Source organism: Cimex lectularius, unplaced genomic scaffold (assembly GCF_000648675.2).
Source record: "Cimex lectularius strain Harlan isolate CLEC.00 unplaced genomic scaffold, Clec_2.1 scaffold130, whole genome shotgun sequence".
Classification (NCBI taxonomy): Eukaryota; Metazoa; Arthropoda; class Insecta; order Hemiptera; family Cimicidae; genus Cimex; species Cimex lectularius.
In genome coordinates this window covers 627,531-647,680 of record NW_019392755.1, presented here as the reverse complement: position 1 = coordinate 647,680, position 20,150 = coordinate 627,531, and the positions used below count along the sequence as shown (strand labels likewise).

The window sequence follows — 20,150 nt, the reverse complement described above, 5'->3', positions numbered from 1 at the left end:
TATACGTAAACGTAGCAAGAGCATCGTCGGTTTTTGTTTGAACATGGTAGACCATGAAGAGAATGTACGACAAGCGAGAATGTACGACAAGCCTGTTAAGTGATTCTGTGATAGGGTGTTAATTGTTGATATAACTTTTTGTGTTTGTACATGACAACACAAACCACGTACATGAACCCCTTACACAAACACACAATTCCAGAAATGGAAAATAATAACTGTTTAAATATTATAGATTTAATACTGACTAAAATTGAAAACAAACTACAATGTGATTTATACAAAAAACCACAGAAACTGACATCATTCACTTCAACTCAAATTATTGCACTGCACTAAGTGGTAGCTTAAAAACATGACAGAGAGACTAAAGACTCTACTACTGACTAAAAAGAAATACAAAAAAGAACTAAAAATAAAAACTGTAGGACACAATAATGGTTACAACCTAAACGCATTCGACAAAATAATAAACATAATATAAAACGAAACCACAAGAAAAGAAAAAACAGACATTAAATGGACGATATCGAAATCACTCTATTATAAAGAATTTCACCCTCTGTTAATTAGGAGACACAAAGTAACCTGGGCTTTGTCTAAAATTAAATCCCCGTGTATCAACTTCTTATGGTTGATGATCCCACTTCTATGATTAAGAACATCAAAGGCTACTTATCAACAGTGGTTTTGATAGGTATGTTCTCTGACAATCCGGCCCACTGACGCTGGTGTTTCATTTTTGTTTTTTATTGAATTTTTAACTCCAAAGATCGCGGATGGCATTGTTAGGTAGGGATATCCCGGCATTTGATCATCTCCTCCGCCTTTTTAATGCACTCCAGACTATGTATGTGTCTGGAAACCTAGACGTCAACGTTTTGCTAAGACGCTAGAGTTCGGAATACATCTCTTGAACGAGAAGGTCCACGGAGGACCTGCCATAGCAAACCGTAATCGCGCTAAGGGGTCGGTATTGACAAAGTTTCCAGAGTCCCACGGCACAAATCAACCCAAGTTCGTACCAAATCACATACGATTCCACCGTGTACCATATTATAGTCCGTCGGCGATGATTTATAATGTTTATCTCTGGTTTATGTATCTATTCAGAATTTACTTTTGAAAGTTGAATTTTTATTTTTAAATAAAAACTTACATTGACAGGCGGATCAGAACAAAATGGATTATTTACTTAACTTTTTACGAATTATCTTTAAATGGTGTTTCGAAATATTGGAAGGACATATTAATAAAATGAAAAATCATTTAAAACAAATTCGGTTTTTTAAATAAAATAAATGTTTTAACGATTTGAGCGTTTTCAGGATATAATAGTTCATTTACGGAGACGCTAAGTTACCATGGTTGGCCTAAATTTTACGTCTGATGATAAAGTTTGTAAGGTCATCGTTTCAATACAGTCGCCCTAATGTTAGTCCGTTAAACCCCAATAGGGTGCCTGGGGCGTTTCAACGTTCAGATTTATGAGTGCATTTAGCCTGGGGGGTGAGTCCGAGGAGGTCAACTTGGTCAATCTACCCCTAAACTGACCTCAGACCGTTTTCATAAATCTTGTAGGAAAATCTTATCTAAGGAGCCAAATAAATATTTCACCTTTCTTCGTTTCCGCCTTGGTTATTTTTTTTTCCAATTCCAAACTCGCATTGCACGTATAAATCTGAATTGCTTCCTTGCATTGGCTTTTCTTACAGAATGAGTGAGAAGGTTTAACATTAATTAATTCTGCCAAAAGGTTAGATTTTGTGTTTACAAGCACAATAAATTGGTGACCAAAAACTTTGGCTATATGTATAGGTTGCGACATTTTTCCTAAATTTTAATGCAATATAACCAAGTCGGCAATTCGAGCCATTACGTTGTTTTGTCACCACGTTTTTTCCTTTTTTATGATTTAGAGCACAAAATTGGGTTTTTTCCAATTTTGTAATGATTATTATCGTTTGATGGGTGAAAACGCATAAGTTCACAATTTTAATGTATATAAATTGAAAGTCAAATATTTTTTATAGTGCGCTTCGTCGAAATTTTCCGATGTCTTCTATTTTCCAAGAAATGTGATATGTTCGACATACACTCTGTTCCTTCAATTGAGTACATCTTTGTCTCATTCTTATTTATCAGCCTTTCTCCGCCATAGAAGCAGAGCATTTAAAAACCACGGAAAAAAATAATATCTGTTCCGTTCTTAATACCTCAAGTTGAAAAAACCAAAAGCAGATGGTATAGTAGTGTGCTGTAAAATTATCGAGTGAGTCTTTTCGAACTGACAGAAAAACCTATTTGACAGAGAGAGAGAGAGAGAGAGAGAGAGAGAGAGAGAGAGAGAGAGAGAGAGAGAGAGAGAGAGAGATGTGTGATAATAAATTACAATGAAAAAAATTAATTTGTCGTACTTTATTGTTATTAAATAATTAACTATTTAAATCGGATTTATCTTATATTGTTGGTGGTTGAATATTTGTTCTGTTATGTTTATCAAATCAAAAACTTACTTTATTATGTTTGGGTGATAAAATCTTCTTTAGACGTAATATGGTCTTATCACCCAAACTTAACTTGCTGCAGGCCGATAAACATCCAAAACATTACTTTCTTATTACTCGTATATTTTTATTTAATTGTGTATTTCTGCATATGTGTTTTAAAAATGACATAATAGATTGATTATAAAATAAACGATTCCATCAAAAAAATGTTTAAAGCAAGAACAATTTATTTTTAACAATTTTTACTAGGGTAAATGAGAATTTTTACTTTTATTATACTTTTTTGCATTTTGTAGATTTGCCTTTTATGGGCTTTTATTGCACATTTTGATGGTTTTTACTATATGAAAATCTGATCTTTAGTTATATGAGTTACATTGTTTTATTTCTATGGCACATTTTAACGTAAATCGGTATAATCTAAAAGAAAAATACTTTCACTCGTTTTTATGTAAATATTATTTCTGAGCAGATATTAAAACATGAAATTCCATGAAATGGCAAAACCGTGGTTTTTGTGCGGGTACCCTATGTGTGGAGAGCGTTAAGTCCGGGACGTCCCACCCTATGAAATTAACCACCGGGTTCCGGCCCTGAGACTCTAAAAATGTAATAAAAATTATAATTAAAAGAAAGAGGCAGCGTCGTTCGTAGAGAAGCTCTCATGTATCAAGAACACTTTTGATAGGTAGCCGTTGGAGGATCTGACTCGTAGAATAGGGTTCATCATCACCTGATTAAGAATAGTCCAAGCAAGTTTGACACATGAACATATACTTTTGAGCCAAAGCCCGCATATGTGTCCAGCTTGTACAGAAATGTTGCTCGATGTGTCCAACTAAATTGAAGGGTGCCATTCTTCGGTTCCATATAGAGAGCGCGTAGAAGTGCCTCCAGATATGAGAATTATGCTTGAGCAGAGCAGCGAGTATTTGAGTCACCTGTTCCGATTCCTGGAGAGAACAGGTTTATTTTATTGAACATAGAAGGGATAGTTTTTTGTCTGTGAGTATTGAGTGAGTACTCCACCGCCCTAACTGAGTAAATCGGTTGTAAATAAGAAAGACAGAATTTTTTCAGAGTACGTGAGAGTTTGAATGTTTTTTATTATTTTTAATTAATTTAAACTGATTACGTTGCTAGATGAAATGACCTATGTAGCTGTTAATAGCCTCCGGAGCCTAACCTCGGCGGATATGAGGCCTGAAGCTCAAGACTGAATTTGCGTGTATATATGTGCTTGTGCAGATTTGAACTTAAATAAATCAGTAATGTGTATGTACTTGCGATTGGGCCGTTTTAAAAGGACGCAGCATACTAAACCCTCAAGACTTGTGAATGTTACACTGTCATGGTTTGTACGCCGTTCGAGCAGAATTAAAAACTACTTAACTCTCATTAATCAATCAACTACATAGTTTCTAGCTTGTTGGTGTTTTATGTTAGCAGTAAAAACACGAAGAAAACAAAATTATTTATTAATACTAATTCAAGTCTTATGGACATAAACTGGACTTATTTTGTGAAAATTGTTTTAAGTCCTATTATTGTCAAATCTATTCATCGCCTGTACCATTTATGAAACCATCAATTTTTTTAACATTTGTTTTCATTTTATCAATTGTTTTCTTAATTTTCATGGCTATAGTTATAAACTGAACTTAATAAGAAAAATGGTTTGCTTCGGATGTTCCTTTCTATTTTGTCTCTGGGAAGAAATAGTTGAGACAACCAATAAATAGTATTAATATTATTATATTACACTTTCAGTTAAAAATTTATATACATTTGAAGCAAACATGGCTGTGTCTTCTTTATTTTTCAATATAATTGACCTATTACTATGATAACCTTTAAGGAAGAAAGGGGGCTCGCTATTTTCAGCAAATGCTATCAGGAGGTCGTACCCTCTGCGCATTTAAGAGTAGTTAATTTTTCCAGAAGAGATAAAACAGTTATTACGGCAGGAGACAAATACTGGAACTCGGTGGGTTGAGATATATCGTTCTTCCTGTGGCCACGACACCGTCAACCGGGCCCATTTAAAAGTTGATACATTTAGCTTAATTGGAGAAGAGATCGAGGTGAAACAAGGGTGGCTTGAGGCAGTTTGTCGTTAAAAAGCAGTTTATTCTTCTTGTCGCCTCCCCCGGGCCCGTTTCGGCCATTGCTGTTTTGCCGACCCCAGCTTAGATAAGACATCACCCATATTGACTCAGTTATTGCCAATTAATCCTCGAAACTCTCCGGATCCATCTTTCCTTGATCCTAACGACCCATTAAAACGGTTTCTTCCCTAACGTTTCGTCTGGGATTTCACGGAAATCGTTAGCCAATAAATCGAAACGTCGCACGAAGATGAAATTTACTTTTAAGAGGGGAGAAAATCTCTTTTTTCCGCCGTTCTAAATAATATTTTTTTTATAATTCTTTATACAGCTTTTTGGAAATGCAAAAAGTAAAATAGGATTACTCTATATTTAGAATTCTAAAGAAAAAAAAAGGAGCAGTTATGTAACGTCAGTCGGAGATCAGTTTAGGTGATAATTTGTTAGGAAAATATCATGTAATAAAAAAACTCTTATCGATCTTAATAGCTGTTTCTTTACAGAAAAGTCTAAATCAATACAAACCAATCACATAAATTACAAAGTGCAACTCCAAACCAAAAATATCGAAACTCCTATAATCTAACCTAGACACTACACACAGGGTAGTACACGTTTTCGACCCACCACCTGGTAAATAGACTCTAAAATTTGCTTAATTTACTAATTAAAACTATTTTTTTTGGTATACAGTGAAATGATTTAATCCCAATTGGGCAATGTAAAGATGAAATGGAAGAAGAGACACCCCAAACCCCTGACCTAAAAATGCCATCCTCGTTCTTTGGCGTTAAAAATGCAATAAAAATAAAATAAAAACCAAGATTAAAAGAATGTGGCATTTTCGGTGTGCCAGATCGGTAGACAAACTTTTGCGTATCAAAACTATGGTAGATAGATGGCCCTTAGATAGATATAATATTTCAGGGTATGGTATACTGCGCCCTTTAAGAGCTATTGTATCCCCTGTGCTCTACCTAAAGCACATCGGTGAGTCCTATTTCATCAAGAAACTTGACTTGACAGACTGATCTGCAACAAATCTTTTAAGCATACGTATGAATTATCTTTAAATTGTATATTTAAAATGTTACAGTAAATTAAGATTTTTATAACAACAAAATTGACGTTTTATCGATGTATGTACTACCACCATAAGTTACCAAGTTAAGTTGTCATGTCTAACCTCGATTCCTAGTTCAAATGAGAAAATTCAGCGAGATTCTATGATTGATTGCGTTGTTGCTGAGCGGGTCATGGTAATAATACATGGGGCTTTTTTGTGCTTTATACTTCCGAACTCTTTTCCTTTTTTAGAAATAACCCTAATACTTCTCGATTTCTCACAGTGGGTTTTGTATCTGTATTATTTACTTAAATATGAAATGCTTTTTTGTTAGACGGAATTCACACTTTTATATTGTGCAGAATTGAAAATAAATGCTTTGCGTGTTTACCAAGAATTTTGGTTTTATTAGAAAATTAAGAAAAATACACGCAGAGTCCATTTACACAGATTGTGCATTATTTTTCATTATTGTGGTGTGTTGAAAAATTCACCAACTTATATGAAAGTAATAATAAAATTTATTTTTCAAATAAGAAAAAATGTATATCTTTGTTGTTTTTCCATACCAAATGATTTCTTTTTTTAAATCTTTCAGTTTGTTTAAATGTTTCAGGCATTAGGGAGAGCAAAAAACAGTAATTCAGCCCAAAGGGGTGAAGCTGGACTCATTCCGGAATCTAATCCTAGGAGCGGGGGCGAAAGTTGTGACGAGATTTTCGAAAAGGGGGCCCCCAATGTCATTGTATTGAGCGGTTAAACTGGATTTACTCCCAGTCGGGTGTCGTAGCCCTTTATCAGAAAATGAGGTTTTGAGTGCAGGAGCGATCTGCAGGGTTTGATACGGGAAACCCCGCCCTTTACATTTTACATCAAGACACCTTCTCATTAATGCGATGTGTGATGCGTGGTAAAGAGAATTTTCCGATTTTCCAGCTCGCGTTGGACTGACTGGATGACCTGACTGTCTCAACATCCCGTTTTCCACGGTTGAATTTCGGCTCAATTTGCTCAATGGTATTACTTATTGGCCCAAAACTCAATATATTATTTAAAACAATCGGTCGCTTATGTAATCTATAATTTAACGAATAAAAAGTTAATTAAATTAGCCATAATTCACCAAGCTGTAATCATGACTTATTTAGAGTAATTGAGGTTCAGGCATGTTGGGGTTTTTCACTTCTATGCGACCACTGTAAAGATATTCTCTGTTTATCATACGATTTTGCATTTTTGTTGACGAATGAGCAAAATTGCATAAGTATGCTTATTTCTGTTGTTTGTATGTAGTACGCATGAGCCCACCTGTTTTGTTTTTACAAAGATCTTAGATGACTAGAAACAGTTATAGATTTAGTCCCAATTGTAATTATTTCCTCATAGTTTAAGAATCACAAGAATAAACCGAATCTTCTATATAAATTAGAACATTTTGTACTATACCATACCAAGTTAATTATTGCATAGGTCGAAGAAATTCCCAGACAAAAAAGGGTTATGTTTCAATTCTCTTGTTCAAGTTCCTTTCCCGAAAGTAATATTAATTTTTGCCTCCGTGGTGCTATGTGCAAGATTAAATTCATAAAAAAATTTAACAAAATTTGTTCAAATATTTTTAAATGACTTTTTGGAGCGTTTCAACTAATGGTATAAAACAAAGATTAATTTTCAAATACGGTGAAACCTCCAATAGACGACTTCTCTGTTTAGGGGAAACCTCTCTTTACAGAATGGTTACAGATGTAGCGATTTGGAAAATTCATTTTCTATATATTTAACACCCCTTCTTTCAGGACACTGTAAATATAGGACAAAGACATTATCAATTCGTCCTGATGTCAATCGTCTTACAGTCTATTACGATACAGGAAACTTCTGATTTAAGGTTTAAAAAGAAAAGGAATTCATGTAAATTTATATTATTTTTCATCTAATAATTAAATTTATTAAGTTATACTAATTAAGTTATGTAATGTTTACGCTAGTGTAATTTAATTTAGCATAGTGTTGTTCTGGTTAACAATTTAAATTTTTATACTGTATATATCAGTCAGAGAATATCAGATTGGAGAGAGAAAAAGAAGTCACTTTTTACCCAGTTGCTTTCAAGTTGTCGGTACGCACGATCCATCAGTGATCCATTGATAAAGACAAAGTTTTAGCAGGACCTGGCTGTACTTTGTTCATTCAAATTAGTTTGTCATGTTGCTCTCTCTCTCTCTCTCTCTCTCTCTCTCTCTCTCTCTATATATATATATATATATATATATATATATATATATATATATTCTTTAAATACATGTTTCAATATTTTAATAAAATTGAACAGAATTAATTTTCATTTTTTGTTCATATAATAAATCTTATACTTATTAGAGAACTCAAAAACCGACACTTATCCCTGGCATCGCCCGGACTTAGATCATTCGTCTGTATTCATGGTAGTACGATTAGGTCATAATAGTAGATAATTTGTATTCATAAATGTTTTATTTCACAAATTATTGCGTAATCAAAGATTCCTTTCTGTAAGAGGTCTTAAAAGAAAACTCCAGGCAGAGTTTAGTGAATACAGAAATGAGGTTCATAATTAAAAATGCCGACAAAAATGTAATATTTTTATTACATAAAGGGCGGCTTAATATCAGATATTATGTCATTTCCGGTCTTTCAACTTTTTTCCTTTTTCACGCCTTATATCATTCCACAAAAATAAAATTTTAAATTAACTGGAATTTTTTCCTGTTCACTGGGCTGGAACGTTCTTCTTGTAAATGGTCTAAAAGAAAAATTGAATCTTTTTAAATCTTAACCGGTAGATATTTTAAAAATAATAGGCAAGGTTGAAAATGATCCAAATGTAAATCAAACTACGAAATACAAAAAGATACGAACTGCTAGTGAAAAATGTTGAAACCATTATTACGTATTTATCAAGTATTTAGATTGAAATTATGATATTAAAATGATTCCCATCATTCACCTCAATGCTTCCAGTAAGAATCCTTATTTAACCCGTCTTTATTAAATAATGAAGTCAGTTGACTGAACCACTTGAGCGTGAAAACGAAAAAATGAAATATCCCAAAACACACGGAAAACCCTCTTAATTAATCTCATCTGGGTGTTTCTTCTATTCTTTATTTTATAATTTCATCATACAAGCATAAAAACTTCATTGCAATTAGAATAATCTGTGTTGAATGTCATAAGCTAAGGAATTAGAGATTTTTTTTAATAAAATGTACACCTCCTGTTGTTAAGACCTATCCATAGACATCGGATCAATAAAAAGGCATAATTAAGGCATGGGGGATCAAGTTGTCTATAACCAAAGCAGATCCGAGCTTATTTTTGTCCACCATAAAACGCCCCATTATCCCTCGACCCCGTAAAATGGCAATATTATCTCCGCAGAGAAGTACGGGAAGGGATTTAATAAGGCCATCCGAGTCGTCAGACGACCGTCTTATCGCAGTTTTAGGTACGCTGATTTACTAATCTTGCTGGGGTTAAAAGTGTCGAATGAAGAAGCACGCCTTTTACTAGGAAAATAATATTTTGGCCAGAATTCAAACGCTAAATCATATTGTCGAAAATTGGCCGTCGATTTTTATCACCGTGGTTATTTATTGTAATATAAAAGTCTCCGATACCAATTGCCGGAGGGAAGCTTTATTCAGGAATGATGCCGGAGATATTGGCTTCAAGAAAATTTTTAAAAATGGAATTATGCCGGTTGGTGATCCTTTCTCCTACTCTATGCAGGCAACACGCGAACGAATTTAATTGAACGATAATACTTTTTTCTGTCTATATGAGTATTATCTTTATTTTGAAGGGTGTCATTATGTTATCACGTCAGGAGCTGTCGCGTGAGTAAGTAATTAGGCAAAACTTTATAGTTCACATTGAAGCCATTTCTTTCATTTAACTTATAAATAATTATAATAAAAGCGAATTAGTGTGAAAATTTTTTAATGTAATTACTTCATGAAACTTTTTCACACTTGATCTAAATAGTTTGGTAATATTTGCTCAGTTGCCAAATAGAAATTTGCAATTTTTTGTAATCAAAAATATTGTTTAAACCATATCAATAATAATTGCCTGGCGCAGTGGCCATATGTTTGGTTTATAAATTTGTTTTTATATCGCTGCGTATCTGTCTATATTCCGTCTACTTGTATAGTTTTTATTATTTTATAACTTACTATTATTACTATGTTAACTTCCTATTAAGGGGCGACGGTGGCCGCAACGGTTTAGGCGTTGGCACGGCGCTCGTCACTGTAAGGTAAAGGTCCAGGGTTCGAATCCAGCGGCCCTGCATTCGAACCCGACATACTTATAAATGGGCTTTAAAAAAAACACCGGCATTCTGAGTGTCAGGTCACCTCTACTGTTTAAAAAACTTACTATTATACTATACTTACTGATTTCCATTTACTGGTTTATTTGAGCGCGATTCTGAACAGGTACTTACATACACACGTCAACAGAATGAACTTATGAATTCACCTACTTAGTATTTTGGCAGTACGATGTACGTATAGGACCGAAACTCGGATTATAAGATGTCTAAGACTTGCAGAAGCATTGATATAGCTGAATCTTGAATCCGCATGGAATCCGGACCACTTCCATTTATATCTGTATTTTGAGCATTGAATGACGCAAAAGCGAATAGATTATTATAAATTTTAATATTTTCCCTAAAGTTATCTCTTTGGATTCAAATAAAAGGTTTTTTAATTAATTGGGATCAGGTAAAACAATTTTACATTTATGGCAACAATTAGTACCAATCGACAAACCTCTCCAACAAACGATGCAACACAACACCAAAATCCATATCTCCTACATCAAGATACATACTCTCTCAACAATGGGCCTTTCTTTGTATTATATATTATTATCTTGAATATTATGCTCATTTTCTTTTTTGCGTTTGTTGGACATTCTCTTAGAACTTGGTACTTATCATTCAAATTCTTCTACGGTAGAGTCAACGTTGAAATTACGAGAGAGCGTTTTGGAGATCAGTCTATGTATTCTTTTCTTCGGTTGAAATCGAATTGTAAACATTCCTTGCGCATAGCCCAGGGTGAAACAACACCACATCAAACAGTTAGTTATGGTTTCTTCAGAAACAGTCGTCCATGCCTTTGAAACCATCAAGATTCCGACAAGAACTGTTATTTTAGGTGGCACATTATTTTCAGTCATCTCAATTATTTTGTACACATTTCTTTACGAAAGCCCACCTTCTCTGAACGTATTACCCAATGATTCATTGGTTGTAAAATCGATATAGTATTTGGCAGCAAAAATATAATTTTTATGTGTTTTAAATTGTCAACTATTGGATGAACTGGGCAATTATCGACCAACAGAAGAATTTTTTTCTTTCTTGACTTTAAGTTCATAGTATCATTTTTTAGAACATTTTCGAAAATGACAGAAGTCGTTCATGATTTACTATTAAACTCATAATCCACTGGAATTGTTTTCACACCCTTAAATCACCAAGGTATTTTACACGTGTCTATGATCAAAAGCTTTCGTTTCTGAGAGCCAATCATGCTAGCTGCAGCAAACAGTACAGCCGGAAATACACTTACCTGATGCAACGCCATGCGACGCTACCCGATACTACCCGACCCAAATCCAAAGTACATTTTTCCATAAGATTGTATTACCCCCGTGCACATCTGCCCGATGCTATGCTACGCTACTGTACCCTACATCAGCTATTTAACTGTGCAGATTTTCGTCGGGTCGCATCGAGTACAGTCGAAGACAAAAGAACCGGACACTCATATTTTCATTCAAACTGCATGTATTATTGTCGTTATATTAATTACAACATACTTATTTTAATATAAACCAAATTAACAGAGATCAAAAATTCGTTAGTTTTTATTAAGAAAAAATGAATTTTAATGGTTTTGAAGAAAATTGATCAAAATACCGATATACCATTTTTTGATATAATGAATTTAACATTTTTTTTCACGGTTTTGCTCATAAAATTTAACTAACAATTTATTTCATGGTTTTGCTCATGCAATTACACCATTTTGGTCGAGTAGTGCCAGAATAGGACACCCGTATTTTTTGTAGTTTATTTCAAACTATGTATAAGTAATTTTATCGTTATATTATTTACAATATTCTTACTTTAATATAAATCAAATTAAACGAGATCAAAAATTCATGAGTTTTTATCAAAATTATTTAATTATGATGGTTTGGAAGAAAATTTATCAAAACACCGGAAAAACTTTATTTAAAATAATTAAATTTAACTAATAATTTACATGGTTGTGCTCATAAAATTTAACTAACAATTTATTACACGGTTTTTTCTCAAAATAATGCATTAAGAACAAAAGAGACGTTGCGATTGTGATACCGATTTCGTATACACGCTGTGTGACTGTACGTGACGTGCGCTTGACTTCGCATAGCTGTGCACACCCTTCCAAAACGTGGCAAGGCGTCGGGTAGCATCCCGTAGCGTCGCATGGCGTTGCATCGGGTAAGTGTGTTCCCGGTTTAAGACTCTTTGGACATTTTACCAACTGAATATTTCTCCCCCTCTAAATTTGAAGGAGTGATCGTAAGTCAGACGGTAAAATAGCCCATCTCATCTGCACAAAAAATTTCATAATCCATGTACTCTTCTCTAATTGGCCAGACTATTTCAAGCCAATCTCCAGTTAAATTCTAATTTACAGTAGCTGACTCACCAGCGATTTTTCCGAAGACATGACGAGTGCGAAATCTTTGTATCCAAGACCTGCTTTCACCTGCAGCTGTTTTCCTTTTTTAAAGATTATTTGAATGGCTGAAGGATAGGACCATTAATGGGTATGCTGTCCAAATCTTTGTGTTGAGAGGCCCATATTTTTTAACTTTATTGCGTTTATTGAACTGTTTGATTATTTTATCTTTGTTTTTCACAATTTCCGATATTTCCCTGAGAGAATGCTGACACAACTCCCGATTGATTCCAGAAATTATCGCGAATTTTTCCTCCGTTACAACCGACAGTTCGTTATAAACAGTCCCCTATGTTTTTCCTTATGGCATTTCACGGGACCGAAGAATTTGTAAGTTATAATTGGTGTCGTTATAAATATTTTTACTGTATTTATTATAGCTTTTGTTCAATCAATTAAACTTAATTTATTTATTTTTTTACCTGTAAGATCTTTTGTGACTATCCGCATGTATGTGATTATAACTGTAGTGTTATTCCCACAAAATGTTTTCTCTTTTCTAATTAATATTAATTTTTTTGTAAGTACTCAAATGTTATAAACATATTATATTATAATTTATTTGATAAACTGCCAATAAAGATTTCCCTCCTACTTCTGATTTGTTTTATCTTTAAAACGTTGATCTATTTTCATCTCTTTTGTTATATGCTGTCGTATAACTCTTTGTTATCCTACGGAAATGATACTTTCGTACATATCAGATTTTGCATGTGCGATTTGGAGCTGTGTATGATCGATGGGATTCTATTTACATTTCCATGTACACTAATCCACTTCAGCACTATAAAGAGAATTCAATATGGAGTCATAATTTCAGTAAGCTGTGGTATTAGGGATGCTCATCAGTATGCTCTGTGTTGCCCTTCTCTAATTCAATCGCATTTCAGCACCAACTTAATATAAATGGAAATAAATGTACACTCCGAATGGTAATGGTCTTTCGTGCAATTACATCTGATACACGTGCCGTACGGTAAAAAGCACTCTTTATTTAATAGTTTTCATGAACTGTGTGGAAGGAGTCGAATCCGAAGGAAAGGAAACAACTATGAGTCCTCATTGAATGGGGAGCTGATATGGCAAAACCGGCCTAATCCGCACGATTCGGTCCATGTTTGTTTTCCATCAAACTCTCAACGCCCTGCCACATGACTTTGTTCAAAAGGGAATCTCTTTATCGAATGTGTTTGCTTTATATTAAATCATATCAGAAATCCGGAGAAGTGACAATGTTGACTTTATGTTTTTCAGTTATATTTAAATTTACTTGAATATCATGTATCTTTTAATATGAATAAGGTGCATTTTTCTATGTTTGGAAATTGTTTTTACAAAAAACTTGCTTAAAATAACTCAAACCACTTTTGTTCTCGTCATTGCTAATTACAAGACATTGCTAAAGATTATGATTATAATCTGGAATAAAGATTGTGTTTAATCTGGAACCTACAACTTACCAATAATGTACAAAATTTTATGTTGTAATTTACTGAGGAAATAAAATGTTCTCTTCCTCAAGCCGGACATCTCTATAAAAGCTGCATCGCATTTAACATTTAAACCTATGAATGAGTTTACACTAGAATCAGAATAGTTTGTTGACAAAATTACGCGCTACTACTTTAGACTGAAAACCTACTTTCATTATTTCATGAAAATTAGTCTCTTTTATTTCCGTTAATTTTATTTATTTTTCGTTTCTTGTAACAAGTTAGGAAGCGATTAACTGAGATCTCCTGCAATGTACTGAACATTTTTTTGTCCAACAGTTCTAATTTCCAACAGCTTGCCCACCAAACAGTTCTGAGTTTTTACATTTATAAATTACTTTTTCAGGTCAAGGTGATACTGAAAGTGGCCGGGTGTGCAAGCGACGCGGATACCTCCTTGCTTCACGTGGACAGCAGAAAGCGTCAAGTGACGCTTTTCGACCCTGCTACTTGCGGGGCTGCATCTCTCGCCCCTGAAGAAAGGCGGCTGGGAGTTGCAGCCCCGAAGATGTTCGCTTTTGATGCAATCTTCACGGAGCAAGACCCGAAGGTAACTTCTGACAAATATTTGAATTTTATTTTAGAGCATAAACAGTACATTAAAGTACTCTTTGTTGATGCTGATATGACAGATAACATAGGGTAGAAGTTCCCTAATGAACATCAAATGTTGAGAACATGGCAGGATGGAGATGATGATGATGATAAATTCTTATGTTCAATGCAATCTACTCAATCCTTCTAAGTAGTGTAGTAATAAGTAGTATTAAGTCATTAGCTGTAGTTTCAACATTCAATTCATTCCCTGGGTTTTCTTTGTATCTCAGATTATGACTTCATTGAGCGGTGACTGTTTCTTTCTCATTGTTGCAAGGTTGACAAATGGGGCCATCATTGAATATACCCATTCTATGTTGATCTTTTCTCAGATTCCAGTGTCTGGTCCTATCACTTCTCGTTTTGGTAAGGGTTTGTTTTATCATAAGTTTGATTTACTCTTTTTAAAAGATAGTTCCTACTCACAGTAAATTGTTTCTAACGATCCGGATATCGAGCTTATAGCTCATCATCAGGTTGGAAAACTCCTTCAGCCTGATGATCAGTTAAAAGCTCGAAATCCGGATTGTTGAAAACAACTTGCTGTGAGTAAGAACTATCTTTTTAAAAAGATTGAATAGCACACTCACTTCACCATTTGTCATTTTCTAATAAGTTTGATTTGTCTGACACCTCTAGAGTTTTCTGTTGCCTGTTTTGGATCATTCTGAGATATAGGATTGTTTGGCTGCTTTTGTCACCCCAAGTTTAAGTCGTCTGCCTTCTCTTTACCAAAAATTATTTTGTGACCTGGCATCCAAGATTACAGATTATTACGCTTTTCCTGCTTCCTTTGATAGTTTCTTCCCAAATCCCGCCAGTGTTTTTTTGGAATTTTTTGTGTCCAGTGAATGAATTTCATAGTTTCTTGTTTTCTCCGTGTCTTCTTTCCTAAGTAACTCGTTGATAGAACGGATTCTTATACCAAAAATGTGTTCAGGACGTATCAGCGGTAGAGCAACTTCTTTCCTTCCAGGGGCATCGACTTCTTAGTTCACTTCTCCTGCTGCGTGCCTTAGGCTCAAGTTTATCACTAATTAGTTATTGAGATATCCTGAGATGCGGTCGGGTGTGATGTAGGTTTCAGAAAAACATTTTCTTTATCGTGTCAACGTTTCGATCTTTTATTGAGATCATCTTCAGGGCTCAAAGTGTTTGTCTTCTGTGTAATTGTGCCATCCTTGCCTGTCGAGTTGAGAGTGCCAGTGAGATTTTGCTGTTTTATGTTTATATATGTTTGGTTTTGAAGGGGTGGGGAAGGAAGTCGGTATATAAAAGACAATTTTGTGTAAGGCGTCGACTTCTTTGAAGTGAAAAGAGCCGACAAAGGGGAACAATGTGTTGGTAATAGGTCGGCCAGATTATCCTTTCAGGATTATATAGAAAGGGGATAAATAGGAAAAGGAAAGCTAAATTGTTGGAAAATTAGACTATATGAAAAGTATTTGATGTGTGGAATGTAATGTAATGATATATGTATGTTATCTGTATTGTATTTGATTAATGATATTGGCATAGCTGCGACTGAGTTTACATGTATCTGTTCTGTAATTGATGCTGTGTTTATCTCTGTTGATATAAACCAATTCTAAGAAATTACGTTTATATTTGTTTTGTTCTCTATGTAATATTTTTGGATTTTTGATGTCAAAATTGTGTTGGTGTTCAAAGTGGTGGGTAGCGAGTGCTGTAGGATTTTGCTTGGGTTTTTTGCAATCATAGATATGTTGCTTTACTCTCTTGCCCAGATATTGGGATGTAAGACCGATGTAAGTTGCCGGACAGTTTAAACAGTTGATCTTGTAGATTACGTCAGATTTATTTGTTATTGGTGTGGGAGCTTTAACTTTGGAAAAAAGTGTGTGGATTGTTTTATCATTTATGAAAGCTATTTTGAAGTTATCCAGTTGATATCATTCAATTAAAGTTTTTAGTTCAGATAAAAAAGTCAGTGTCACGAGCGGGATTCGAACCCACGCCCTTCGGCTTGATACGCCGCTACTTTACCACTTGCCATTTTTCATTAAATGATATTAATTGGTCAAGCGGACCACGAAAAATAGTTAATTTAATTAATTAAAATGAAGTATACTTCACTAAAGCTCTCTGTGGCCATTTCATTTGTCACCGAGAATCAAATAGATACATGACATTTGAAAAATGGAAAAAAGGAGGGAAAATTCAAAAAGGTGGGGTTGAGATGGGAAGTTAATGCCCGAGTGGATCGAAGTCACGATAGCTCAAGTGGTAGAGGAGCGGCGTATCAAGCCTAAGGTCGTCGGTTCGAATCCCGCTCGTGACACTGACTTTTTTATCTCAACTAAAAACCTTAATTAATTGAACTTACATAAAAAGATTAATTAATTGAATACTTACAAATGTAAACTTACAAGTGATAAATTGTTGATTGTGATAAACATGAATACATATTGTAATAATGTAAATTAGTAATGAATATAGTGTGGTAATATTCAAGTGAAGTAGAAATTTCAGATTATAAAGCTTCACAAAATTTTTACAAAAAACTCTTACCTTGGAACTCACATATAATAAAATATTAAATACTGATCCAAGTAATATTATAATTTATTTTAGTAATGAGGAGCTTGTGTTGTGTCAGAACTTGGATTTAGAGATTCAAATAAGATATCTTCAAATGCGACCTCTAGATCGTTCGATACCTGGATATTTTCCACCTTGGCTAAAGAGACAATAGACTAGGGATTTGCTTATTAAGTGAGTGGCTTATCTTATCATGTTTAATTTTATCATGGTATACAAGAGAATGATCATGCTCATTGCGTTACGTTAGGTACGTTATGGAGTTTGAAGTATGAAAAATGAGCAATACATAATCAAACTAAATTTTCAATACGCTTTGAAGAGAGTTTCACACTTACCATGTGACAGCCAAGAAGATGAGAAATTCTAATTGCGTGGTTGACACGGCTATACTCTCTTCTCACTCTAATTCATCCGTTGTAAGCTCCTATCTGCAAAGTAACTTCACCTTATTTGAATACTGATACTCAAATGAAGAATGAAAGTAAATATGCTCAAGTTACTGTCGCCCTAAGAAAGTCACTGTACCCTCCATCAGGACTATATGACATAGTACAATACCTCGGGCTGTACATTGATAAAAGTCTGACGTGTAATCCACACATTCGCATGACAAGGCATGAACTGGATTTACAAGCTCTTGCTGAGACTTCTTGACCAACGATCTCACCTAAGCCTTGACAACAATCTAACCCTTTATAAAACGCTCATTCGTCCTACGTGGATCTACGGAGTGGAAGTTTGGGGCTCGTCTACGTTATCAGAAATTCCACAATACCCTTTTTTTACAACCAAACGCCCCTCGTCCAACATACAAATCCAGCACAGCTGAAGAAGCAATGTCCGAGGGATTTGTTTGTTGAGTGGTGGCTTCTCCCATCTTATTTAATTTTATCGTGTTATGAATTACCAAATTTACTTAGTAACCATTTACTGATGGTGACTAAAGTTGCAGGTGTACATAATAGTAACATTAATTTTTTTTAAGTGCTTAAACATCATATACATAAAAATCATAATACCATGATATCAGTTAGGAAATGGCACAAATGATGAAAAATTAGTTATTCAGTAACACCTGGATAAGTTTATGAAAAATCCAGCATTTTATTTTTATTAATCAATGCTACACTATACATACCGTATTGATATCACATACAGCGTGTCCTTTTTAGATCGCCGGCTGAATTTCTCTTGGACCAATGACGATATAAAAAAAATCGATGAAACCGGCAGCATAATTTCAACGAGGAGCTGAATATTTGACTGTTCGCGAAAATCCGAATTCCTCTCTTCGAAATGTTGGTATTTCACTCATCTTGCTCAGGGACTTAGGGACTCTGATTATGAAGTTCTAAAGTTTTTGCGCAAATGTCGATTTGGGAGGCTAAAGAAAATTTTCTTCTATTCATACTATGGACTGAGGAATCCAAGTTCACCTCAAGATGACCAACACTATTAATGATGATCCTCTTCAACAACGACAAAGAATGATTCTCCAGCTTGATAGATGCCCCACACACAATTCTTTTCAAGTGAGACGTTATTTGAATCTCCACTTCCGGGGTAGGTGGATCGGACCGCATGGCCTATTGGCCTCCACGGTCACCCGATTTAACTCCACTTGACTATTTTCTATGTCTACACCAATCATAACCCAATAACCCCAGGACAGCTGTAAAAGATAGAAAATGCTTGTCAATCCATTTCTCCTGACTCTATCGCTCTGAGCACCGGTAAAGTGGTGAAAAAAGAGCAAATCGTTGCATCTTTACGCAAGGCAGGCAGTTTGAACATGAAAGGTGATTAATAAATAGGAAACCAAACGTCTGTTTTGTTTTTTTTTAAGTTTACTTTGTGCTATAACTTTGTTATTTTTTGACCAATTTAAAATCCGATTACACCATTGTTGTCATCGTAAAAAATCCGTTAAAATGATATGCCAGGATGTACTGGGTTGTATTTGAAATTTTGAAGTTGAACTGGGCTTAAGGCACCCTGTATAATTTTTCTCCAACAAACGGTGTTAACGTGAAACCTAACATTTTTTTTTTTTTTTTGAAGCGCCATTGATTCAAAAGAAATTTAGCCGGGCCATATAAAAAGGACACCCTGTATATCAAATTTATGAAAAACATTTCAAGCTATGAAAGTCGTTATATTATTGTTGTTCTTAGACAATTTGCTTTATTACATTCTTACAATTAGTCTAATTTAATCGGATAAGCGTCAATAGCAAGTGAACAACAGTTGGAAAGCTGTTTGTTACGGATCAGTCGGCTTCCACGATTTACCTTAGTGTTTCTTCCGAAATGGAACAAAGGTGTAGGTAAGTCTAATCCGTGGGCTTTGTAGGATTACGTCGAAACCGTTACGTCCCGTCGTTCAAACAAAAGAGAAGCCATCTTTTGTTTCTCTCAGAAGCCCGATTGTTCACGTTCATTACTACAAAAGTTTAACATTTGACGCCCTGTGGACTAACACGGTGGAGAGAACCTAGGTATGCCAGAGTAGCTTGCTTTAAAGGTTTACGTATAAGTGCTTAAAATCGATCAGGCGATTAGAATAGTCACCGCGTATATGATTCAGGGTAAGCAATCCTTACTGCTCAAACAGAATTCCTTGCATAATTATGATCGTTGTTATTTCTCAAAGATACTGATTTAACCAAGTAAGATATCGTTGCATTGGAATCAAACTGTGATTAAACTCATTTTAAACTAATTTAATACTAAAGAGTGATTTTATTTTGGTTGTTCATAAATGATGTCCTATCTATAAATCGTTTAGCCTCACCACCCTTTCATTTGCACACCAAAAAAAGTAAAACCTTCAAACTTTGACGAAGTTTCTAATAAATTTATAGTTCGTCTTTGTAAGTTTAAAAATAATAACTTACAAGAGGACCTGCATAAGCTAAGCAAAGGCTATATATAATATTACTGAATTACAGTAATCAACATCAAAATAACTTCTGGCCTTTTTCTGCTAACAAACCTAAAGAAGCTTTGTTGAAAAATGAG

At 34.5% G+C, this 20,150-nt stretch overlaps 1 protein-coding gene across 3 annotated transcripts in view; it reads left to right on the top strand.

The window, feature by feature from the left end:
• The window catches only part of LOC106672528 (kinesin-like protein CG14535), a 347,817-nt gene that overhangs the window by 308,671 nt on the left and 18,996 nt on the right, over positions 1-20,150 (top strand). For all 3 annotated transcript variants that reach the window (XM_014404053.2, XM_024227302.1, XM_024227301.1), the window contains one exon: positions 14,315-14,518. In XM_014404053.2, coding sequence (XP_014259539.1) covers positions 14,315-14,518 — 204 coding nt within the window. The remainder of the gene's footprint in view (positions 1-14,314; positions 14,519-20,150) is intronic.